Here is a 19783-nt window from a genome sequence, read left to right as displayed (position 1 = left end):
TTATGGCAGAAAGTGAAGAGGAACTAAAAAGCCTCTTGAAGAAAGTGAAAGAGGAGAGTGAAAAAGTTGGCTTAAAGTTGAACATTCAAAAAACTAAGATCATGGCATCCAGTCCCATCACTTCATGGAAAATAGATGGGGAAACAGTGGAAACAGTGGCTGACTTTATTTTTAGGGGCTCCAAAATCACTGCAGATGGTAACTGCAGCCATGAAATAAAAAGACGCTTACTCTTTGGAAGGAAAGTTATGACCAACCTAGACAGCATATTAAAAAGCAGAGACATTACTTTGTCAACAAAGGTCCGTCTACTCAAGGCTATGGTTTTTCCAGTGGTCATATACGGATGAGAGAGTTGGACTATAAAGAAAGCTGAGCACCGAAGAATTGATGCTTTTGAACTGTGGTGTTGGAGAAGACTCTTGAGAGTCCCTTGGACTGCAAGGAGATCCAACCAGTCCATCCTAAAGGGGATCAGTACTGAGTGTTCATTGGAAGGACTGATGTTGAAGCTGAGACTCCAATACTTTGGCCATCTGATGTGAAGAGCTGACTCACTGGAAAAGACCCTGATGCTGGGAGGGATTGGGGGCAGGAGGAGAAGGGGACGACAGAGGATAAGATGGTTGGATGGCATCACCGACTCAATGGACAATAGTTTAGGTAATGTCTGGGGGTTGGTGATGGACAGGGAGGCCTGGCGTGGTGCAGTCCATGGGGTCAAGAGTCGGACACGACTGAGCAACTGAACTGAACTGAATTAAAATGATTAGTATAGAACTCACCATGATTTCATTAGGGTTACTTAGTTTTAAATGCTATCAAGAAAACTGAGGAAATACTAGTGGTTTTCCAACACTTTGAGCCATCCCTAAGCTTCTAATCCTCCATGAACATAGCCTCATTTGAGCTGAACCACTTCTTCAGGTGGCCTAACATGCTTTAATTCATATAAACAATGTGGGGTTGAAAAATATATATATGCCCTTGGAAATCATATTAAAAATATTTGTCTTATAATTTCTCTAATATGTCAAAAATGGGACTTCTATGAGGCTTTCATTAGGACTTATTAGTTCAAAAATTCAGGTATAGCAATTCCAAGTTTAATAAAGTAATTAGACTAGGCTCAGATAAAAGTGATTCTCTGTAACTGTGAGTGAAATCAACAGAATTTCACTGTGTGATTTTGATTCATATCCAAATGATGGCACCAATTTCATATGCATTTCCAGGAAATAAGTTAAAAAATAAATCTTCAATGCTTAAAATATAAGCATGTCCAAATCTCAGCTTCAACTTCTTTATCACTACTAGTTTCTTATCTTTCTCCTTCCTGGCTCTTCAAAGCCATGAGTTTCATACCTTCATTCCTGATCTGTACTTAGTAGTGTGAAATATTCAAATTAATTTAGGGATTTCTTAGATACCCCTTTTAAAATGTTAATTTTAAGAAACAGTAAATGTGATAGCTAGCTCCTAACAAATAAGAAATATAGAACCATACATGCTTTAAACCCTCAGTTTAAAACCTTCATTAAAAATACATGTCTAACTTTTGCATCCCATTTTTGGCTTCCCTGGTGGCTCAGAAGATAAAAGCGTCTGTTTGCAATGCAGGAGACCCAGGTTCAATCCCTGGTTCAGGGAGATCCCCTGGAGAAGGAAATGGCAACCCACTCCAGTACTCTTGCCTGGAAAATTCTATGGATGGAGGAACCTCGTAGGCTACAGTCTATGGGGTCGCAAAGATTCGGACACGACTGAGTGACTTCACTTTCACTTTTCACTTTTGTATTAATATCTTATGAAGAACTACCACCTAAAATAAATTCAGAGTATTCAGGTGTTATTTCTAATAAGTTAAAATTGAGAAAAGTCTTTTTAATTACATTCAATTAATTAAGACCCTGAGTTAGATATCAAACTAAACCTAGGGTTAAATAATTTGAGGGAATAAAGGAAACTAAGGGTTCCATTCTGATATTAAGATTTTTACAAAGTAAATGAGGAAATTAAACACATGCCTTTAAAAACTTAATGTAGAATGTTCTGTAACATTGAGGTCAAAAAGTGGTATATTACCAGAAGAGATCACTGGGAAATAGGGAGATCAAGGAGGATTTCTTAGAGGGCAAAGGAGCTGAAATACAGTCTTCAAGATAAGTAAGTTGTAACTAGAACAGAGTATTTTAAACAGAAAGAATGGAAGAAAGAAATTCATAATCCATGTTTGAAAGATGATGAGTACACTAGTAAGACTGTATTAGAGCATGAATATAGGGAGAGGCAGATGTTAAGACAGGCTTCCCTGGTAGCTCAGCTGGTAAGGAATCCACCTGCAATGTGGAAGACCTAGGTTTGATCCCTGGGTTGGGGAGATCCCCTGGAGAGGAGTATGGCAATCCACTTCAGTATTCTTGCTGGAAAATCCCAATGGACAGAGGAGCCTGGCGGGCTACAGTTCATGGGGTCCAAAAGAGTTGGACATGACTGAGCAACTAAACACAGAACAGCACAAGTGATCAACCTGGGGGATGAAAGGCTTCTTATTAAAACGAACTTAGATTCTGCACAGAATGGAGGGCCACTGAAGCTTTCTAAAGAGGAGAGGGACTCTCTTTCTGCCCCCATATTTTTTTATAAATTTCTTTATTTTTTAATTGAAGAATAACTGCTTTACATAATTGTGTTGTTTTTTGCCAAACATCAATACCCGCATGCCCCACACAAAATTCCCAGTGAAGCCACAGAAACCATCCTTGTTAAAGAACAGGAGTTACCACAGTCCCAGGCTGAGACAGAGTCTGGGGCAGAATCTGATAGTATTGAATCAGTACCAGAGCTTGAGGAACAGGATTCTACACAGGCAACCAAACAACAAGCCCTGCAACAGATGAAATCGATGAAGAATGAGTCAGTAAAGCAAAACAGAGCAAAAGGGAAAGGAAGGTACAGACGTCTTTGTCCAAAGTGGGTCTTCAAGAGGTTACAGGGGTTAATAGAGTGAATATCTGGAAATCTAAGAATATCCTTTTTGTCATCACAAAAGCAGATGTGTACAAGAGCTTAGATACCTACATAATTTGGGGGAAAGCCAAGATGGAGGATTTCTCTCACCAAGCACAATTAGCAGCTGCTGAGATATTCAAAGTTCAAGGTGAAGCTCTCTCAAACATTCAAGAAAACATACAGACTCCAACTGTACAAGAGGAGAGGTTGATGAAACCAGTGTGGAAGTTAAGGACGTAGAACTGGTCATGTCACAAGCAAATGTGTCCAGAGCAAAGGCAGTCCAAGCCTTTGAACAACAGTAATGATACTGTAAATGCTATTATGGAATTAACAATGTAACCATCTGAAAAAGAGGACTTCTTTTGGTGTTTCAAAAGGGTAACTGAAGCTGGGCTGGAAATTTGTACTGTTTCTATTATTAATAAAGTTATGGCTTCTTGTTGGAAGAAAAAAAATAAAGACAAGAGAGACATAACAAAAGAAGAATTATTATTTCTACCCACAAGTCTTAGTTCTACTACTAGAGTTATGTAGAATGAGTCAATTGCTTTTTCCATGATAGGCCTTTACTTAAAAACTGCTTTTATGTTCTTCCATTAGAGGTAAAAATGAAGGAAGACTAAAGCGGGGAGAGACTGAAATCATGAGACAGTTAAGAAGCCATTTGCCATCTGTACAAGGCTTGAAATGAGTACAAAATTATGAAGGGAAAGAAAGGGGTGGCTATGAGTCTATGTAACTACAAACTTTTTTCCAACTGAGAAATGTTCTTATAAGGTGAACATTTTTCTTACTTATTTCACTTTAACATGCACTGCAAAACGAGCAGCTTCAAAACCAAGTTCTACACTGACACAGAAAAGTGCTGTCTAAAGAACAGAGGGCAATTCTGCAGAGACAATCACATTTACTGAGGGACCCACCCATGCAGCTCCAAATTGTCCCTGCACTCTTTTAATGATTTTACATGCTTTTCTTAGGATGACGCTTGAATCATTAACATAGCACCCATATAAGTCACTTAGGTTAACATTCCCTACATCATTAAAGGATGTTTTCCAATTGAAAACGTCTAAATTATAAAACGTAAACCCATGCTTGTGCAACATAAAATATGCTGTAATAAAATCCTAATGTTACTCTCTTTATAGCAATATTAACTCATCAATATTTTCAGAATATTTGGCAGTTTCATTTTGAAGATAATACTAAAATACATTCATAATTATACACAGTAAATAATGTCCCCTTACATGCTTCTTTATAGGATTTATGGAAAAGTATAAGACATAAGCAATACTACATTAAAAAATAAGTAGGTGGCGCTAGGGGTAAAGAACCTGCCTGCCAATGCAGGAGATGTAAGAGATGCAGGTTCAATCCCCCAGTCGGGAAGATCCCCTGGAGAAGGAAATGGCACCCTACTCCAGTATTCTTGCCTGGAGAATCCCATGGACAGAGGAGCCTGGTGGGCTAAAGTCCCTGGGGTTGCAGAGTTGGACATGACTGAAGCGATTAAGCATGTGACCAAAATTAAAATTTATTAAAACCTTGACTTTAGCTGGCACAGAACTACTTTATTTGTTTTCCAAACTATAAATTTTAGGACGTCAGGGTTGGATATAAATTTAAAGTTCAAAATAATGTATAGTCTGTCCTATTAAGTTGGAAAAGTTATAGTTTATCAAAGATTAGTCTTGCCATTATTTAAAACAAGAAAGAGATTTTAAAATGCATTTATCAACCTTAAATCATTCTGCTTACTTGTCTTAAGTAACATGTATCACTTGATATATGTATAATTTTAATTTACTGCACAACTGATTTTATTGAAGGGATCTGGGGCCTAAATTCATATTTACTGAGAAATTCTATCTTCCTAGAAATTATTGCTATATTAGCAATGAAACACGCTAACATAGCTCAGTAATTAACCACACTGATGTTGTATATTTCATATCTTCATGTCTTTCTAGAATGTGGTCAATATAATTTTTAGTCTTAAATTAATTTACATGAACTAATCACAATAAAGAAGGAAAATTTTTTAAATAAAGACAAGTTTTTAGTATTTAGATAAAATTCTTGTGGTAATTATGTATATTTGTAGGTACAATTAGACAGAAAACTAAAATTCAACAAAATATCAAGTAATCTAATTGTATATATCTCAAGCCACATACCTGACATTGCCCTTGGTGTTTCTTAGAACTGTTGCAGCAAAATTCTGTGTGACACCCACCAAGCTGATTCCATCCACTTCCACAATCTGGTCATTGACTTGTATTCTTTGGGAAAAGGGAAAAAATTACCCACAATTAGTTTCACTGATAATATATTCCCACTCACAATAAATGAGATGATAAAATATTTGATTTTTAAGATACTCTTACTGATTCAAAATTTGTCTCCAAGCCCCAGATCTTTGTCAAAGGTTTTTGTCTATTTGTGAGCTCAAACCATTTCATTAAAAAACAGTTTCATGAACCCCAGAAATGAAAAAGCCCCTTGAAATCTTGATCAGTGAGTTTTTGTGTTTCCTGGATTACTTAACTTGTTCCTGAGGTTGCAGAACTGAAGCTACAAGTTCTCTGTGCTGTAGTAACCGAGAGAAGCCATGATCTCACTATGTGAGTACAAAGTATGTTCCTAACCTAGAAAGGTCTTAATAAATTGAATTATAAAGCTTCTGAAATTAGAGTGATAATCTAACTGGTTCATAGAGAATAGTAATCACTTTCATAAATTTTATTTTCTACTATCTAATGAGAGTTTCAACGTACTAGATATATAAGAAAAAAAATCCTTCTTGGAGATTCTGCTAGAAGCTCAGAAGTCTTTTCATATGAGACCAAGTTCATGTAATAAAAGCAAAAAAGTGAGTCTTTGGATGAATCAGTTCAGTTCAGTTGCTCAGTTGTGTCTGACTCTTTGTAAGCCCATGTCCTGCAGCATGCCAGGCTTCCTTGTCCATCACCAACTCCCGGAGTTTACTCAAGCTCATATCCACTGAGTCGGTGATGCCATCCTACCATCTCATCCTCTGTCGTCCCCTTCCCCTCCTGCCTTCAGTCTTTCTCAGCATAAGGTCTTTTCAAATGAATCAGTTCTTCGCATCAGGTGGCCAAAGTATTGGAGTTTCAGCTTCGGCATCAGTCCTTCCAATGAACACCCAGGACTGATCTCCTTTAGGATGGACTGGTTGGATCTCCTTGCAGTCCAAGGGACTCTCAAGAGTCTTCTCCAACATCACACTTCAAAAGCATCAGTTCTTCTGTGCTCAGCTTTCTTTATAATCCAACTCTCACATCCATACATGACTACTGGAAAAACCATAGTTTTGACCAGATGGACCTTTGTCGGCACAGTAATGTCTCTGCTTTTTAATATGTTATCTAAGTTTGTCAAAACTTATCTTACAAGGAACAGTTCAGTTCAGTTCAGTTCAGTTCAGTCACTCAGTCATGTCTGACTCTTTGCAACCCCATGAATCTCGGCACGCCAGGCTTCCCTGTCCATCACCAACTCCCGGAGTTTACTCAAACTCAAGTCCATCGAGTCGGTGACGCCATCCAGCCATCTCATTCTCTGTCGTCCCCTTCTTCTCCTGCCCCCAATCATTGCCAGCATCAGGGTCTTTTCCAATGGGTCAACTCTTCGCATGAGGTGGCCAAAGTACTGGAGTTTCAGCTTCAACATCAGTCCTTCCAAGATGAATAACATTAATTTAATAATTTTGGTTTAAAGTAACATTGGAAAAGACCGCGATGCTGGGAAAGATTGAAGGCAAAAGGAGAAAAGGGCAGCAGAGGATAAGATGGTTAGATAGCATCTCAATGAACATGAATTTGAGCAACTGGAAGACAGTGGAGGACAGCCTGGTGTTCTACAGTCCATGGGGTCACAAAGAGTCGGACACAATTTAGCAACCGAATAACAACAACAAAGTTTTCTCCATGATTTTATAAAGGTGTGGCTTTATATTTTCATAAGAAGACCAGTTAACCTGAACTTTCTAAAATTCTGAGACACTGATCAGATACATTAATAATATTTCTACATAAAGTTTAAAAAGGAAAAACATATAAAAGTATGTCTAACTAAACTGAATCATAATACTAACAAACTTTTATATCAATAGTAATTATGTTTTACAGAGTGCCAGCTTAAAACATGATTTCCAAGATTCTTAGTTATTTCTAAAATCTTCGTCATGATGCTTTTAAAATACACAACTCTCCTTGTGTTAAAGAATGTGCTTATTGTGGCACATTAAGAAGATGTAAAAATAGTAGACTGGCTATAGTATAGTATAGTATAGTATAGTGGCTGCAGAAAATGCTATTTGCTGGTCTGCTAAATTGTTTGTGTATCACAGGTGATCATTACCAACTTCCAAGCTACCAGTGAGGGTTGTTACTAGAAGTCAGTTAACTAGGCAACAAGTTAAATTTTAAATAGTTAAATAATTAAGACTATGGTAACAACAACAATGAAAGAAAAAATAAAATCGTGTAAATAAGGTAATGGAATGAATTTTTGTTTTTAAAAAAAAGAACAGCAGGATAGGTCAAATGTATCAGCCTGTTTTAGCATATGAAAGAACATAATGATGATCAAAACTTGAATGTGTATAGCAAGTTGATGAAGGTTTAAAGAAGTATTTTATTTGCCTTGCTTTATACCATCTGGAGCCAAAAAGACACTATAAAATGTGCTGCATTTTGACAAAACTCTCTCAGTTTTAAAGGACTATTCAAAAGATAATTTAAACAGAGTGTAATCTTCTACCACTAGAGTTACACAGAATGAGTCAATTCCTTTTTCTATGATAGCCCTTCAAGTATTTGAAAAATGCTTTCATGCTCCTCCATTAGAGGTAAAGGATGAGAAGGACACTGGAGAGACTGAAATCATGAGAGAGTTAAGAAGTCACGTGCAATCTGTACAAAGTTTGAAATGATAACAGCACAAAATTATGAATGAAAGTTCCTTTAACATCACAATAGTACATATTTTAGATTTTGGCCATTTGAATAGGTGTCCGGTAGTATTTCTCACTGTTTTAATTTGCAATAATTCACAGATTGGAAGAAAACTTTTATATATCATATATATTACATGGGGCTGGTATCTAGACTATTATAAAGAATAGTTACAACCCAATAATAAAATGACAATCCAACTTAAAAGTAAGTCAGACATAGAAAGAAAAATACCATATGTTTCCAAAATATGCAAGCAGCTCATATAACTCAATGCCAGAAAAACAAACAACCCAATCAGAAAGTGGGAAAAAGACTTAGGCAGACATTTTTCCAAAGAAGACACATAGATGGCTAACAAACAGATGAAAAGATGCTCAACATCGCTCATTATTGGAGAAATGCAAATCAAAATTACAAAGAGGTATCACCTCACACCGGTCAGAATGGCCATCATCAAAAAGTCTACAAACAGTAAATGCTGGAGAGGATGTGGAGCAAACGGAATGCTCTTGCACTGTTGGTGGGAATGTAAATTGATACAGCCTCTATGGAAGACGGTATGGAGATTCCTTAAAAAACTAGGAATAAAACCACTATATGACCCAGCAATCCCACTCCTAGGCATATACCCTGAGGAAACCAAGACTGAAAAACATACATGTATCCCATTGTTCATTGCAGCACTACTGACAATAGCTAGAACATGGAAGCAACCCAGTTATCCACTGAGAGATGAATGGATACAGAAGTGGTACATATACACAATGGGATATTACTCAGCCATAAAATGAAATGCATTTGAGGCAGTTCTAATGAAATGGATGAACCTAGAACCTATCATTCTAAGTGAGGTTAGTCAGAAAGAGAAAGATAAATTTCGTATTCTAACACATATATATGGAATCTACCAAAATGGTACTGAACAATTTATTTACAGGGCAGCAGTGGAGAAACAGACATAGAGAACAGACTTATGGACATGGGGAGAGGGGAGCAGAGGGTGAGATGTATGCAAAGAGTACCAGGGAAACTTACGTTACCGTATGTAAAACAGAGAGCCAGCGGGAATTTGCTGTCTGGCTCAGGAAACTCACCCAGGGGCTCTGTGCCAGCCGAGAGGGGTGGGATGGGAGGGAGGTGGGGGAGAGGCTCAAGAGGGAGGGGATATGTGTATTCTTATGGCTGATTCATGTTGAGGTTTCACAGAAAATAACAAAGTTCTGTAAAGCAATTATCCTTCAATTAATAAATTAAAATAGTGGGGAAAAAAAGAAGAATCTGAGGGACATTCTAAAAAAATATAAACATACAAGAAAGTAAGATATTAATGGTCAAAATGAAAGAACAAAATATGACTAGAAAGTTTACATCTAAAGTCATGAAAAACAGAATAAACATAGAAAACAGCATGTTCAGATCAAAGAGAAGAGAAATTCAATTTTTTTATGATAAATTTTAGATAATCATAAGACACACGTGAAATAAATAAGTTCTACATGTACCAAGACTGGGATACAAATTTGGGAGTAATTTATATAGTCATTTTAGAAAATGACTTGAATACAAAAATGAGTTCAAGATGCTCCCCTTGGAAGAGAAGCATTCTTTCAGTGCAGGGTGAAAGTAGGAGGATCTATACTGAAGGAGAACCTGGAAAGTCTCTTTCCCTCTCCTTCTCTCTCTGTGTCTTACACACATATGAAAACACACACACAAACACACACACCAATAAAAACAAACAAACAAAAATCAAGGAAAGGGACATGGATCTCATTGAAATGAATGACTACAATGACCCTGAAAAGTGTAAGATAAGGCCTAAGAAATGTTACTTGGATGTCTCAAAAAGGAGGCAAATAATTTTAAAGCAATAAATTTGATAGAAAATTAAGGCTAGAAACAAAATACAGAATTTTACTGTGTTGTTTAAAGTTTCACTTTAATTCTGTCTATTATACTTGATCATTTTTTGTTATCAGAGTGGGGAAACAGAGGAGAAAGTTCACTACAGTTAAGAAGTCGAATCAGTGGCATGGACCACTTATCTGTAGAAATTAGCACTAAAAGAACAGATGATAACACAGTAGTAAAAAAGGCAACAGGAAAAAAGCACACTGAAAATAATTTCTAGAAAAAGAAAGAAACACAACCGTCCAGTAAACAACTTAAAAACAAGAAAGTATCAAATTCTTCAAAATTCTATAACACAATATTCAATCTCAATGAGGGTGCAGCAGACTACTCTAAGGGCGTGCTAGGTGGTTCGGCGCTAAAGAACCTGCCTGCCAATGCAGGAGACGCACGAGATGCGGGTTCAGTTCCTGGGTCGGGAGGGTCCCCTGGAGTAGCAAATGGCAACCCACTGCAGTATTCTCGCCTGGAGAATCCTGGAGGAGCCTGGCAGGCTACAGTCCGTGGGGGTCACAAAGAGTCAGGAAACGACCAAGAGCACACACACACATACACAGACCACTCTGACCCTGCTGGGGAGCATATACTGAACCACCTTTCTTAAAGTCAGGTTAGCAATGCATTTCTGCAACATTTAAAGGGCAATTCACTTTGACATAGTAATCCTGCTTCAAGGAAGTACTTTCAAAAAATAATCAGAGATATTCACAATGATTTTTACATAAAAATGCTAACCTGATCAACATCTTGAAATAATATACTAGTATAACAATATGTGGGCTTCCCTCGTGGCTCAGGTGGTAAAGAAATCTGTCTGCAATGCAGGAGACGGGGGTTCAATCCCTGGGTCAGGAAGATCCCCTGGAAAAAGAAATGGTAACCCACTCCAGTGTTCTTGTCTGGCGAATTCCATGGACAGAGAAGCCTGGTGGGCTACAGTCCATGGGGTCGCAAGAGTTGGACACAGTTTAGTGACTAAACAACAACATGTAAATGATTTACATATATAAGGACTTCCCTGGTGGCTCAGAAGGTAAAGCGTCTGCCTGCAATGCAGGAGACCCAGGTTCGATCCCTGGGTCGGGAAGATCCTCTGAGGAAGGAAATGGCAATCCACTCCAGTACTCTTGCCTGGAAAATCCCATGGACAGAGTCCATGGGGTCACAGTCCATGGGGTCACAAAGAATCAGACATGATTGAGCGACTTCACTTTCACTTACATATATAATACTATGGCATAATATGTCTTTAAAGTCTGTTGTAGAAAAAGCATTTAATATGTGATATAACATAACATACTATTTGAGCACAGGCTCTGGAATAAGATATCCTAATAAGATAGCCTATTCACAGCTAGGCTCTGCCACTTACTTGCTATGACTACAGAAGGGGAGCCATTGCTTTCTTATATGTAAAACAGAAATAACAATAATTTCATGTATTTATTCAAGGCTATTAGATTAAAAAGGTACAAAATATAAAGAACACAGCACACTGCCTGACATATAGTAAGCACTCAACAAATATTATTTTGATGGATAAAATGTATGAACATGCATAAAGCTATATAGTCAATTGATCTTAATTCTATAAGAAAGTAAACCTAGGCATATGCACAGAAAAAACTCTGGAAGGAAATTTACCAGCAAGATTTTAAAGGTGGTCAACTCTACATGGTGGGATTACATGAAATTTTTATTTTCTTCTTTATATTTTCTATACTTTCCAAATTTTTAACCATAAACATGTATTACATTTAAAACTTTAAAATGTTCTCTAAAATTAGCACATGCTTATTTCACAAGTGATGATGGCATTTTACAGTGACTGTAGAAATAGTCTAAAAAATTTTGCTCTAGACTGAAGCATTATAGTCACTGTTCTTTATTAAAGATGCAAATGTGAATAACCATAAAATAAGTAGACTAAAGGTTCTGGACTCAAGAATCTATAACTTATAACCCAAAGCCAAAAAGACATTTTCTCAAAATGTAAAGGACAGGGTAACTCATACAAATGGCTTTGAGCTCTTGTTTTATAACAAATTTCACAATGCTTATCAAATATTATAAATTTAAGCATAATATAAATAATATTTATTATTTATATTATAGCAATTCCTAATTTTCTTAATTCATCTGTGTAGGCATCCTTATGTTCATGCACACCCAAGAACCTAAAATGAGAAAATCCATCTGGAAAAAGCTCTAAATGGACAAAACAAACCCTGTCAACCTAGAATCCTATACACAGAGATAATATATTTTAAAAAATCAAAGGTGAAACAAAGACTTATTCAAATATACAAAGCTGAAAGAATTCACCACCAGCAGACCTGGTGATAGAATGGTAAAAGACATCTGTCAGGCAGAAGAAGAGTAATGCTGAGTGAAAACACGTATCTCACAAAGGAGTAAAGAACACGGGGGACAGAAGACAGCGGAGCTATAAAGCATTCCATGCAACACGAAGGGTGGCAACAGATATTTGGCTGGATTTGCTCTCCAAATTCAGAGACCAGAGTAAGAAAGAGACATCTCACAATTAAAATGCAGGTCTCTGATCCTACATAATTCTCCCGGCCTGCCTTAATACAGAGAGCATTAAGAAGATAAAGAGAGCTCCATATTATTTGATTATTATTTTCATTAAAAGGATATTAATTAAAATTTTTTTTCTCATTTCAAAGTGATATTCATTAAAGAAAGGATCTAAAAATCTGATACACAATTAAAACAAGGAAATTAAAGCCACCTTTAAATTAGAAAAGAGGGAGAAAGGGAGAGAAGTCCCACAGCTTTTGCTATTTAATATGAAGGGCATTTCAATTTACCTTTGTAGAGCTAAGTTGTATGCTGATTAACGTGAAGACAGGCTCAAGAAACTATAAAAATGAGCAGAAGGAGGAGGAGAGGCAATAAATGATTGAACAGGGGTGAGAGGAATAAATAATACTAGTTACAGAAAAGGGCACCGGCTCAGGGTGACTGCAACCAAGGGCTGACCCCACAACCCAGAAGGTCATGAACCAGCAGCACATTTACCGTGTAAGTGGTTACTACGGCAGGGAAAATATTTTTGGCATCTGATACCCACTTTGCTTGAATTTTTTACCGTAAGAGAGGGCAACTGTTAGATGCAACTTTATAAAGTAGTAACTGATAATCTCTTTCAAATCTTGGCTCATAATTAAAAGAGCAGAAAAGAAGGGATGAGTCCTGGTGGTAAAAATTAATTGGACAGTTACTCTGCATCAGACCATCACAGAGTAGAAAGATTATAGATAACATACGCTTTCCAAAATTTTTCCAGAATAGCAGAGGAAATACCTGTTTATCCCTGGAAATACTGTCTACTGGAATGTGGAAGGTAGCTGGCCAGTTTGTAAAACTGGCCACTTTGTTAAAATGTCCTGTGTATATTCACAACATTATTGCAGCAAAAATTAATGTTAATTACTTAATATTATTTTAATAAAAATTTAGAACAAACAAAGTGTAAATGGCTATCATGCCACTCAGCTAAATTACCAGTTACCCTCTAAATTACAAGGCAAAGTAGCACACTAAAAGAGAGAGAAAAGAACAGAAAAGGAAAATGTTAGGTCCCAACAGTAATTGTCTTGAAAGCAGCTGAAACACAGGTATTCACTTATTCAACAAATATTTACTGAGCATCTCCTACTTTTCAGGTGTCATATGAAATGATACAAACAGACATGAAGACAAATTCAGAATGTTAAGATATCATATCGAATAGTAAGGGAGACCCAAAACTTTTTAACTATACTAGATACTCAGGAGATAAATATCCATGGTAAATTTTTAAAACTACTCAAAATGTGATTAGTTTCTGAGACATTAGGAAGGGGTAAAAACATCACAATAAAAAAGGCTTCTTGTATCAGGGGTGGTAAGGGAAGAGAATGGAGAAAAGAATTTTCTCTATATATCTGTTTATTTGACATACCTTGAAGGAAGTTGAACCAAATCTGAGATAACACTGACATAATTTTCTTAAGGAAGAGTTATTAAGAAGCTAGAATGCTATAAGCTATAAAGCTATAATACAGCAAGCTAGAGAGCCATAATACAGACTCAGTCTTTTAAAGCTAAAAGGAACATCTAACCTGGAACTTTGATTTGTCCACAACTGATGAGTTCTGAAGAGTAACTCTCCCCAGGCCACATGGTGATTATTTTAGTTGCAGTTTATACTATATATAAAGTATCACATATTCTATATAGGAAAATTAAATATTCCATATTTGCTGAAGTAGAAACACAGACTAGAGCCATTCAACCCTTTGATGTATACTAATTCTAAATTTCTTGAGAGAGAGAAAGAGGAAAAAAGAGAGAGAGAGATGGGAGTGAGGTGGGAGACAGATGAAAAGAATGGAAAACATATCTGCATAAGAACGGCATTATACTCATCATACTGTTTTGTAAATCCTTAATATATTTCTATATCAGTAAGTAAAAATAACTTTCTATATCAGTAAACATACAATATATTTCTATATCAGTAAGTATACATGTATTGACTGGAGACAGCAGCCAAAATGTTCCTTTTGTAATTTTTTTACACTGATAACTTTTAAATAGTAAATTTTAAATGCTATACAAATGAGTACACCTTTAATGGTGGAGATAAGTATAATAATTTAAAAGATATGAACACTTCCATAAGTATAATACTGTGACCACTTATTTTCAAATATATATATACACATATGTGTGTATATATGTACAGGTCACATGATCCCAAAGAGTCTTCTCACTTCATTACCTTTAGTTGCCTTTTTTAATATATTCACTGAGGCATTTATTAAGTATCTATTATAACAACAGCAGGATTACTGTACTAGGTAAATATTCATTTGGAAGGTCTGAGGAAATGCACACTGGGACGGGTAAAGCAAAGTTCTCATATCAACGTCAATATTAAAACTACACAGGAGAAAACATCAGTAAACAGGTTAACATAAAAGAAACCTAATTTTTAAAATGAGTGACGGAAAAACAAACAGTTCTGAGTTTAGAAAACAGGAACTGACTAACTGATTGATAAGAAATTTTCTTTTTTTCTTGAATGAATTGCCTTCTCACTATTTTAATGGTGTCTTTTGGTGAACAAGAGTACTTAATTTTATTTATTTATTTTTGGTCACCCAGCATGTAGGATCCTAGTGTCTATCCTGGGACTGAACCTGCACCCGCATTGGAAGGGCGGGGTTTTAACCGCTGGACCACCAGAGAAGACCTCAAATTTTCTACTTTTTTTGTCTTTAAGTCAATTTGTGTTTTAGTTTGGCTTTGGGGCCCATTTACTTAAGAGAGGTGATTGATAATAATTAATATTGTTTGAATATTAACAATAAGAATTATTCCCTAACACTTTAGAATGATTTATATTTTTCATGAAACATTAAGAAAAGAGATGTAGATTTTTGCAAACAAATTTTAACTCACTTGGAAGAAAGATTCTAAATTAATAATAGGAAATACTACTACCATCACAAAATATAATATTTTATGGGAATATTTTATTTCACAGGGAAGCCTGGCATGCTGCAGTCCATGGGATTGCACAGAGTTAGACATGACTTAGCAACTGAACAGCAGCAAGTATAGAATCCATTTAAAGAGCAAAGAAATTATTTCCTTCACTACTTTGAAAAGGAGTAAGACAATAAATTTTTTTAAACACAAAATATTAATAGCCCACTTTCTTTGTTTTAAGTATAACACCTAGTAGTCAGCTGAAGATTCACTCAAAACATTCATTTCAGACCTTTTTTGTTCAAGTGTTATGGGAATACAAATAAGGATACTGGTAAGATGTGATCGCTAACCACATAGAAAGAGATAATAATGAAGGTGTGGCTTCCTATTTAAATAAATCAATTTAGTTCCTCTTGGGAAACATCTTCGGATATCAATATGTTCTTAGAATCACAAAAGAAATACTACTACTATTGGTTTCACTGGAGATTCACAAATGATTTTCAACATTGTTTATTATTTCTAGATAAGATGGTGAAAGTAGTACAAACTTAAACCTTGAAAAAAATCAAAGCCAGTTACTAATATTTAATTTTCCAAAAAAAAAGATGATATTTCATTGATTTTGGCACTCGTATTTTTGAGTCTACTTTTATTTCTACTGCCAATCCTCTGGATCATCCCCAATTTGTTGCATCAGTAACTAGGTAAGGTTTAATTAAAATCTTTAAAGATACTTATAACTCGTGATGATGAAAGCTCAGACAAAATATGAACATCTGATGCTCTGGTATGTATCCAATTATCCCAAGAGGATGTTTAACCCTCTCTGAGAGATTCCACAGGTCTAGATGGCACTCGAGAACCTATGTTTTTAGACAACACATTTTGAGAGACATTGATCTCCACAATCACCATCACTGCAGAATCCAAGTTCCTATTCTCTCTCCTACCGCTGTCATTTTCAGAAGTGCCAGAACTATAATCATTTGTCTTGATATTTTTCAAGTGAAACTATATGCCGATCTCCATAGTATATATTGTTAAATGATACATACCATGTTTCTGATCACTGTCCACTAGCTAGACAGATGAATGGATATATACAGAGGAAGACAGATACACATAACAGACCCATCCACCTGTTTATCTAATATAAAGAAATATATTCTGACTACAAATCAGAAAGTAATTCAAATGTCTTAACATTTTCCACATCTGAGACACTCTCTGAATTCCATCCTAAAAAATCAAAAGAAAGTTACCAATGAAAGAAATTCCCAGGAACATTCCCCAGAAGGTTTTAGATGTTAACAGCAGTAGCTGGCTTACCTGCCATCTCGCTGAGCAGCACCGCCTTCTGTCACTGTCTTGACAAATATTCCCAGCTTTTCAAGGCCTGCGTCTGCTCCAACACCCATTCCAATAATACTTATGCCAAGTCCATCCTCATCTATGAAAAAGGAAAAAAGTGAACAACCTTAGTTTTACACTCATCCATAATTAGCTTCTGAGATCTATTTGCTGCATTTAATTTTGTTCTTTGTGAACCATACTGACAGGTTTGCTTTGACAGAATTTTATCCTATGCTGGGGAGCAAGGATGTTAAATAAGATCCCTTAAAAGGCTCGTTAGTTTTTTTTCATTTTACTATTGCAGTTGGCTATTCATTGTGATCCCTGGAAAAGGTAATAACTTGATTATTGAGCTAGCAATCTATCTGAAAACACAGCTTAACTAAATAATACAATATTTTTAAGCACAGAGCATACATACGCACACATATATGTATGTTTGAGTCTATAATTTTAAATTAACATGATTATAATACATCTGGAATTTTTCATCTATTTATGTGGTCTTTTTTTTCTTTTTTAACTTGGGCCACATCCCCATTCATGTTAATAAGATGGTAAGTATCTCTCAATATCTTCCTTTGTTCTACTACACAAGCATATAAACATATGATCAGATAAAATATATACACATATGTGCATATAATTGAATATACATATTATATAGTGTTTAATTTTCCTTCTTATTTCCTTTACACAAACAAGATCATATTATACCTACTTCTCTCTGCAGTTTGTTTTTCTGATCCAATGATAAGATATCACCTTATATAGCCTTAAATCACTTATAATGCATGACAGTTCATGGCGAGAAGGTGTCATCATTTCTCTACAAACAGGCATTCACTTCTGTTTCCATTTTATTGGACATTTGAACAATACTGACAACCACATTTTTAAATTCAGATACAATTCTCCTTTCTGTGAACACCTATATTTTAACATTAATGAAATAAAAGAGACACTATTTGCATTCCACATTTTTTGGTTAACATTCAAAGTTGTTTTCTGATAGCCTCAAAGTCTCTATAATAATGGTGCATTAGCTGTATAAAAATAGATATTAACTAATCAACAGTGTTGGATTGTTAAAAAAAAAAAACTGGCTCAGGTGCTCAATAGAATGTTTCATGCTTTTAAAAGACTCTTTAGCAATAACCTTTAATTTGCTAAGTATTCCCAGCTAGTAATTTTCTGAATAGGGTTCATCTCATTGATTATTACTTATTACTAGCTTCTGTGTTAAGTATTTTTAAGTACAACTCATAATCCTACATCTTTAGTCTACATATGTTTAAAAATACATCATTTAGCAAAAGTGCTATGTCTGCTCAGTTGTGTGCTAAAGGAAGCTAGTATAGAGCTTGATGTGCCAGCTGAAGGCACATCCACATTGATTCCAAGCGTAGGTCCCTCTCCAGTGTGAGAACTGCTGACTAAATGAGTGATCACTGGAGACCTTCCTTCATTCCTTACATTTAGAATATTTGCACTGATCATTTTCCGTATTTATTACTTTCTAATTGTCTCCCTGGTATAAGTATTCATATTCATCAAGAGGTATTCTCTTTCTAAAAGTGTTCCTACTTTCGCTATAGCTTTACAGTCTCTCCCTAGAACTAGGTTTCTTATGCACATGAAGGTCAGATCTGTGCTGAGAGCTCTTCCTCATTGGTTACATGCATACAGCTGCTGCTTTTACACAAATTCTCTTATGTGTATAAAGGTTAGCTGTATTGCAGAATTACTGCACATATTTATCACATTCACAGGATTTCTCTAGACTGTGAATGTTTATATTTATGAAGGGATTAATAATGCCCAAAAGCCTTTCCAGTGTTTACATTCAGTGAGTTTGCTCTTGTGTTGTTTAAGAGATGATCGCTGTAGACTTTTCCACATTGAATAATGTTGCAGGGCTTCTCTCCTGTATGAAATCTTTGGTGAATATTAAGTATTAGGGGGATTCTTGTTCGTATTCACTGTATTTATAGAACTTTTGTTCATTACAAATCACCACATGTCAAGCCAACGTTAAGTTCCCACACTCAGTATACTCAAAGGGCTCCTCTCAGATGTGGATTCTCTGTACTACCATGCCATTTAATAGCTTCTTCCAACAAATACCCTGCATAAAAATTACATCTTAGCTTTTAAATCCATTTTCTCTGCCTGGACTCAGGTTTTAGTAAAATCATCTCCCTTCCTTTCATAGCTCCTCTTGATGCTCTAACTGGAAAATTACGCAGTCTTGCAAAGATGAAAATGCAACTGTGGGCAAAGCAGTATGTTGGCTTGAGTCACCCTCAATTCATGCAGACCACCTGAAAGACACGGTGACAACTGAAAGAAAACTAAAGGAAGAGTACAATCAACCCAGAGACGAGTTGACTGATTTCATCTCTGTACAGCTTCTCTGAGATGGTAAGCATGGGTGAAGGCCGGAGCCACACACTTGGAAGGCTTTGATTCCTGTGGTTGCACCATCAAGAACAGGCAGAGCATGAAGTATGCAAAACACCCAGGAAAAGATGGAAAAGACTCGAGGCTATGTTAGGAAGATGCTGTCACCACCTTCTGGAGCTCAGAGCTTATTTTATCTACCAGGAAAAAAAATCTCATGTTGGTTCAGCAATCCCCTCACCGCTACTGAGGTTTGAGCTTGTATTCATAGGAATGTCTAAAGAAAAGTCCCAATTTTTCTAATGAGTTTTGCCTGTCTCTTTTGTCCTGACAATTTACAAAGACTCTTAGAATATTATAGCTATTAACTCCATGTCACCTATAATGAATATTTCCCCTCCTAAATATATCACTTATCTGTTGGCTTTGTTTGACAATATTACCTTTAAAAGTTTAAAATTTTGAATGAGTGAATTGGTCCATCTTTCTTCTATAATTTCTGATTTTCCAAATGGTTAAGCCCCTCCTCCCAGAAGCCCAGATGTAGATATACGTTTTCATCAAATATCTTTGTTTTTTAATATTTTTTTATTTAATTCATG

General features: G+C 35.9%; 1 protein-coding gene and 1 pseudogene across 13 annotated transcripts in view; one reads left to right on the top strand and one right to left on the bottom strand.

Moving 5' to 3' along the window:
• The window catches only part of PPP1R9A (protein phosphatase 1 regulatory subunit 9A), a 321494-nt gene that overhangs the window by 120647 nt on the left and 181064 nt on the right, over nucleotides 1-19783 (bottom strand). For all 13 annotated transcript variants that reach the window (XM_043462631.1, XM_043462642.1, XM_043462637.1 and 10 more), the window contains exons 4-5: nucleotides 16755-16875; nucleotides 5199-5303 (exon numbers count right to left, since the gene is read on the bottom strand). In XM_043462631.1, the coding sequence (XP_043318566.1) occupies nucleotides 5199-5303; nucleotides 16755-16875 (226 nt within the window). The remainder of the gene's footprint in view (nucleotides 1-5198; nucleotides 5304-16754; nucleotides 16876-19783) is intronic.
• LOC122438900 lies at nucleotides 2699-3354 on the top strand (annotated as a pseudogene).

This window comes from Cervus canadensis, chromosome 3 (assembly GCF_019320065.1).
Source record: "Cervus canadensis isolate Bull #8, Minnesota chromosome 3, ASM1932006v1, whole genome shotgun sequence".
Taxonomy (NCBI): Eukaryota; Metazoa; Chordata; class Mammalia; order Artiodactyla; family Cervidae; genus Cervus; species Cervus canadensis.
Note: the sequence above shows the minus strand (reverse complement) of the source record. Positions and strands in the feature narration are given on the sequence as shown.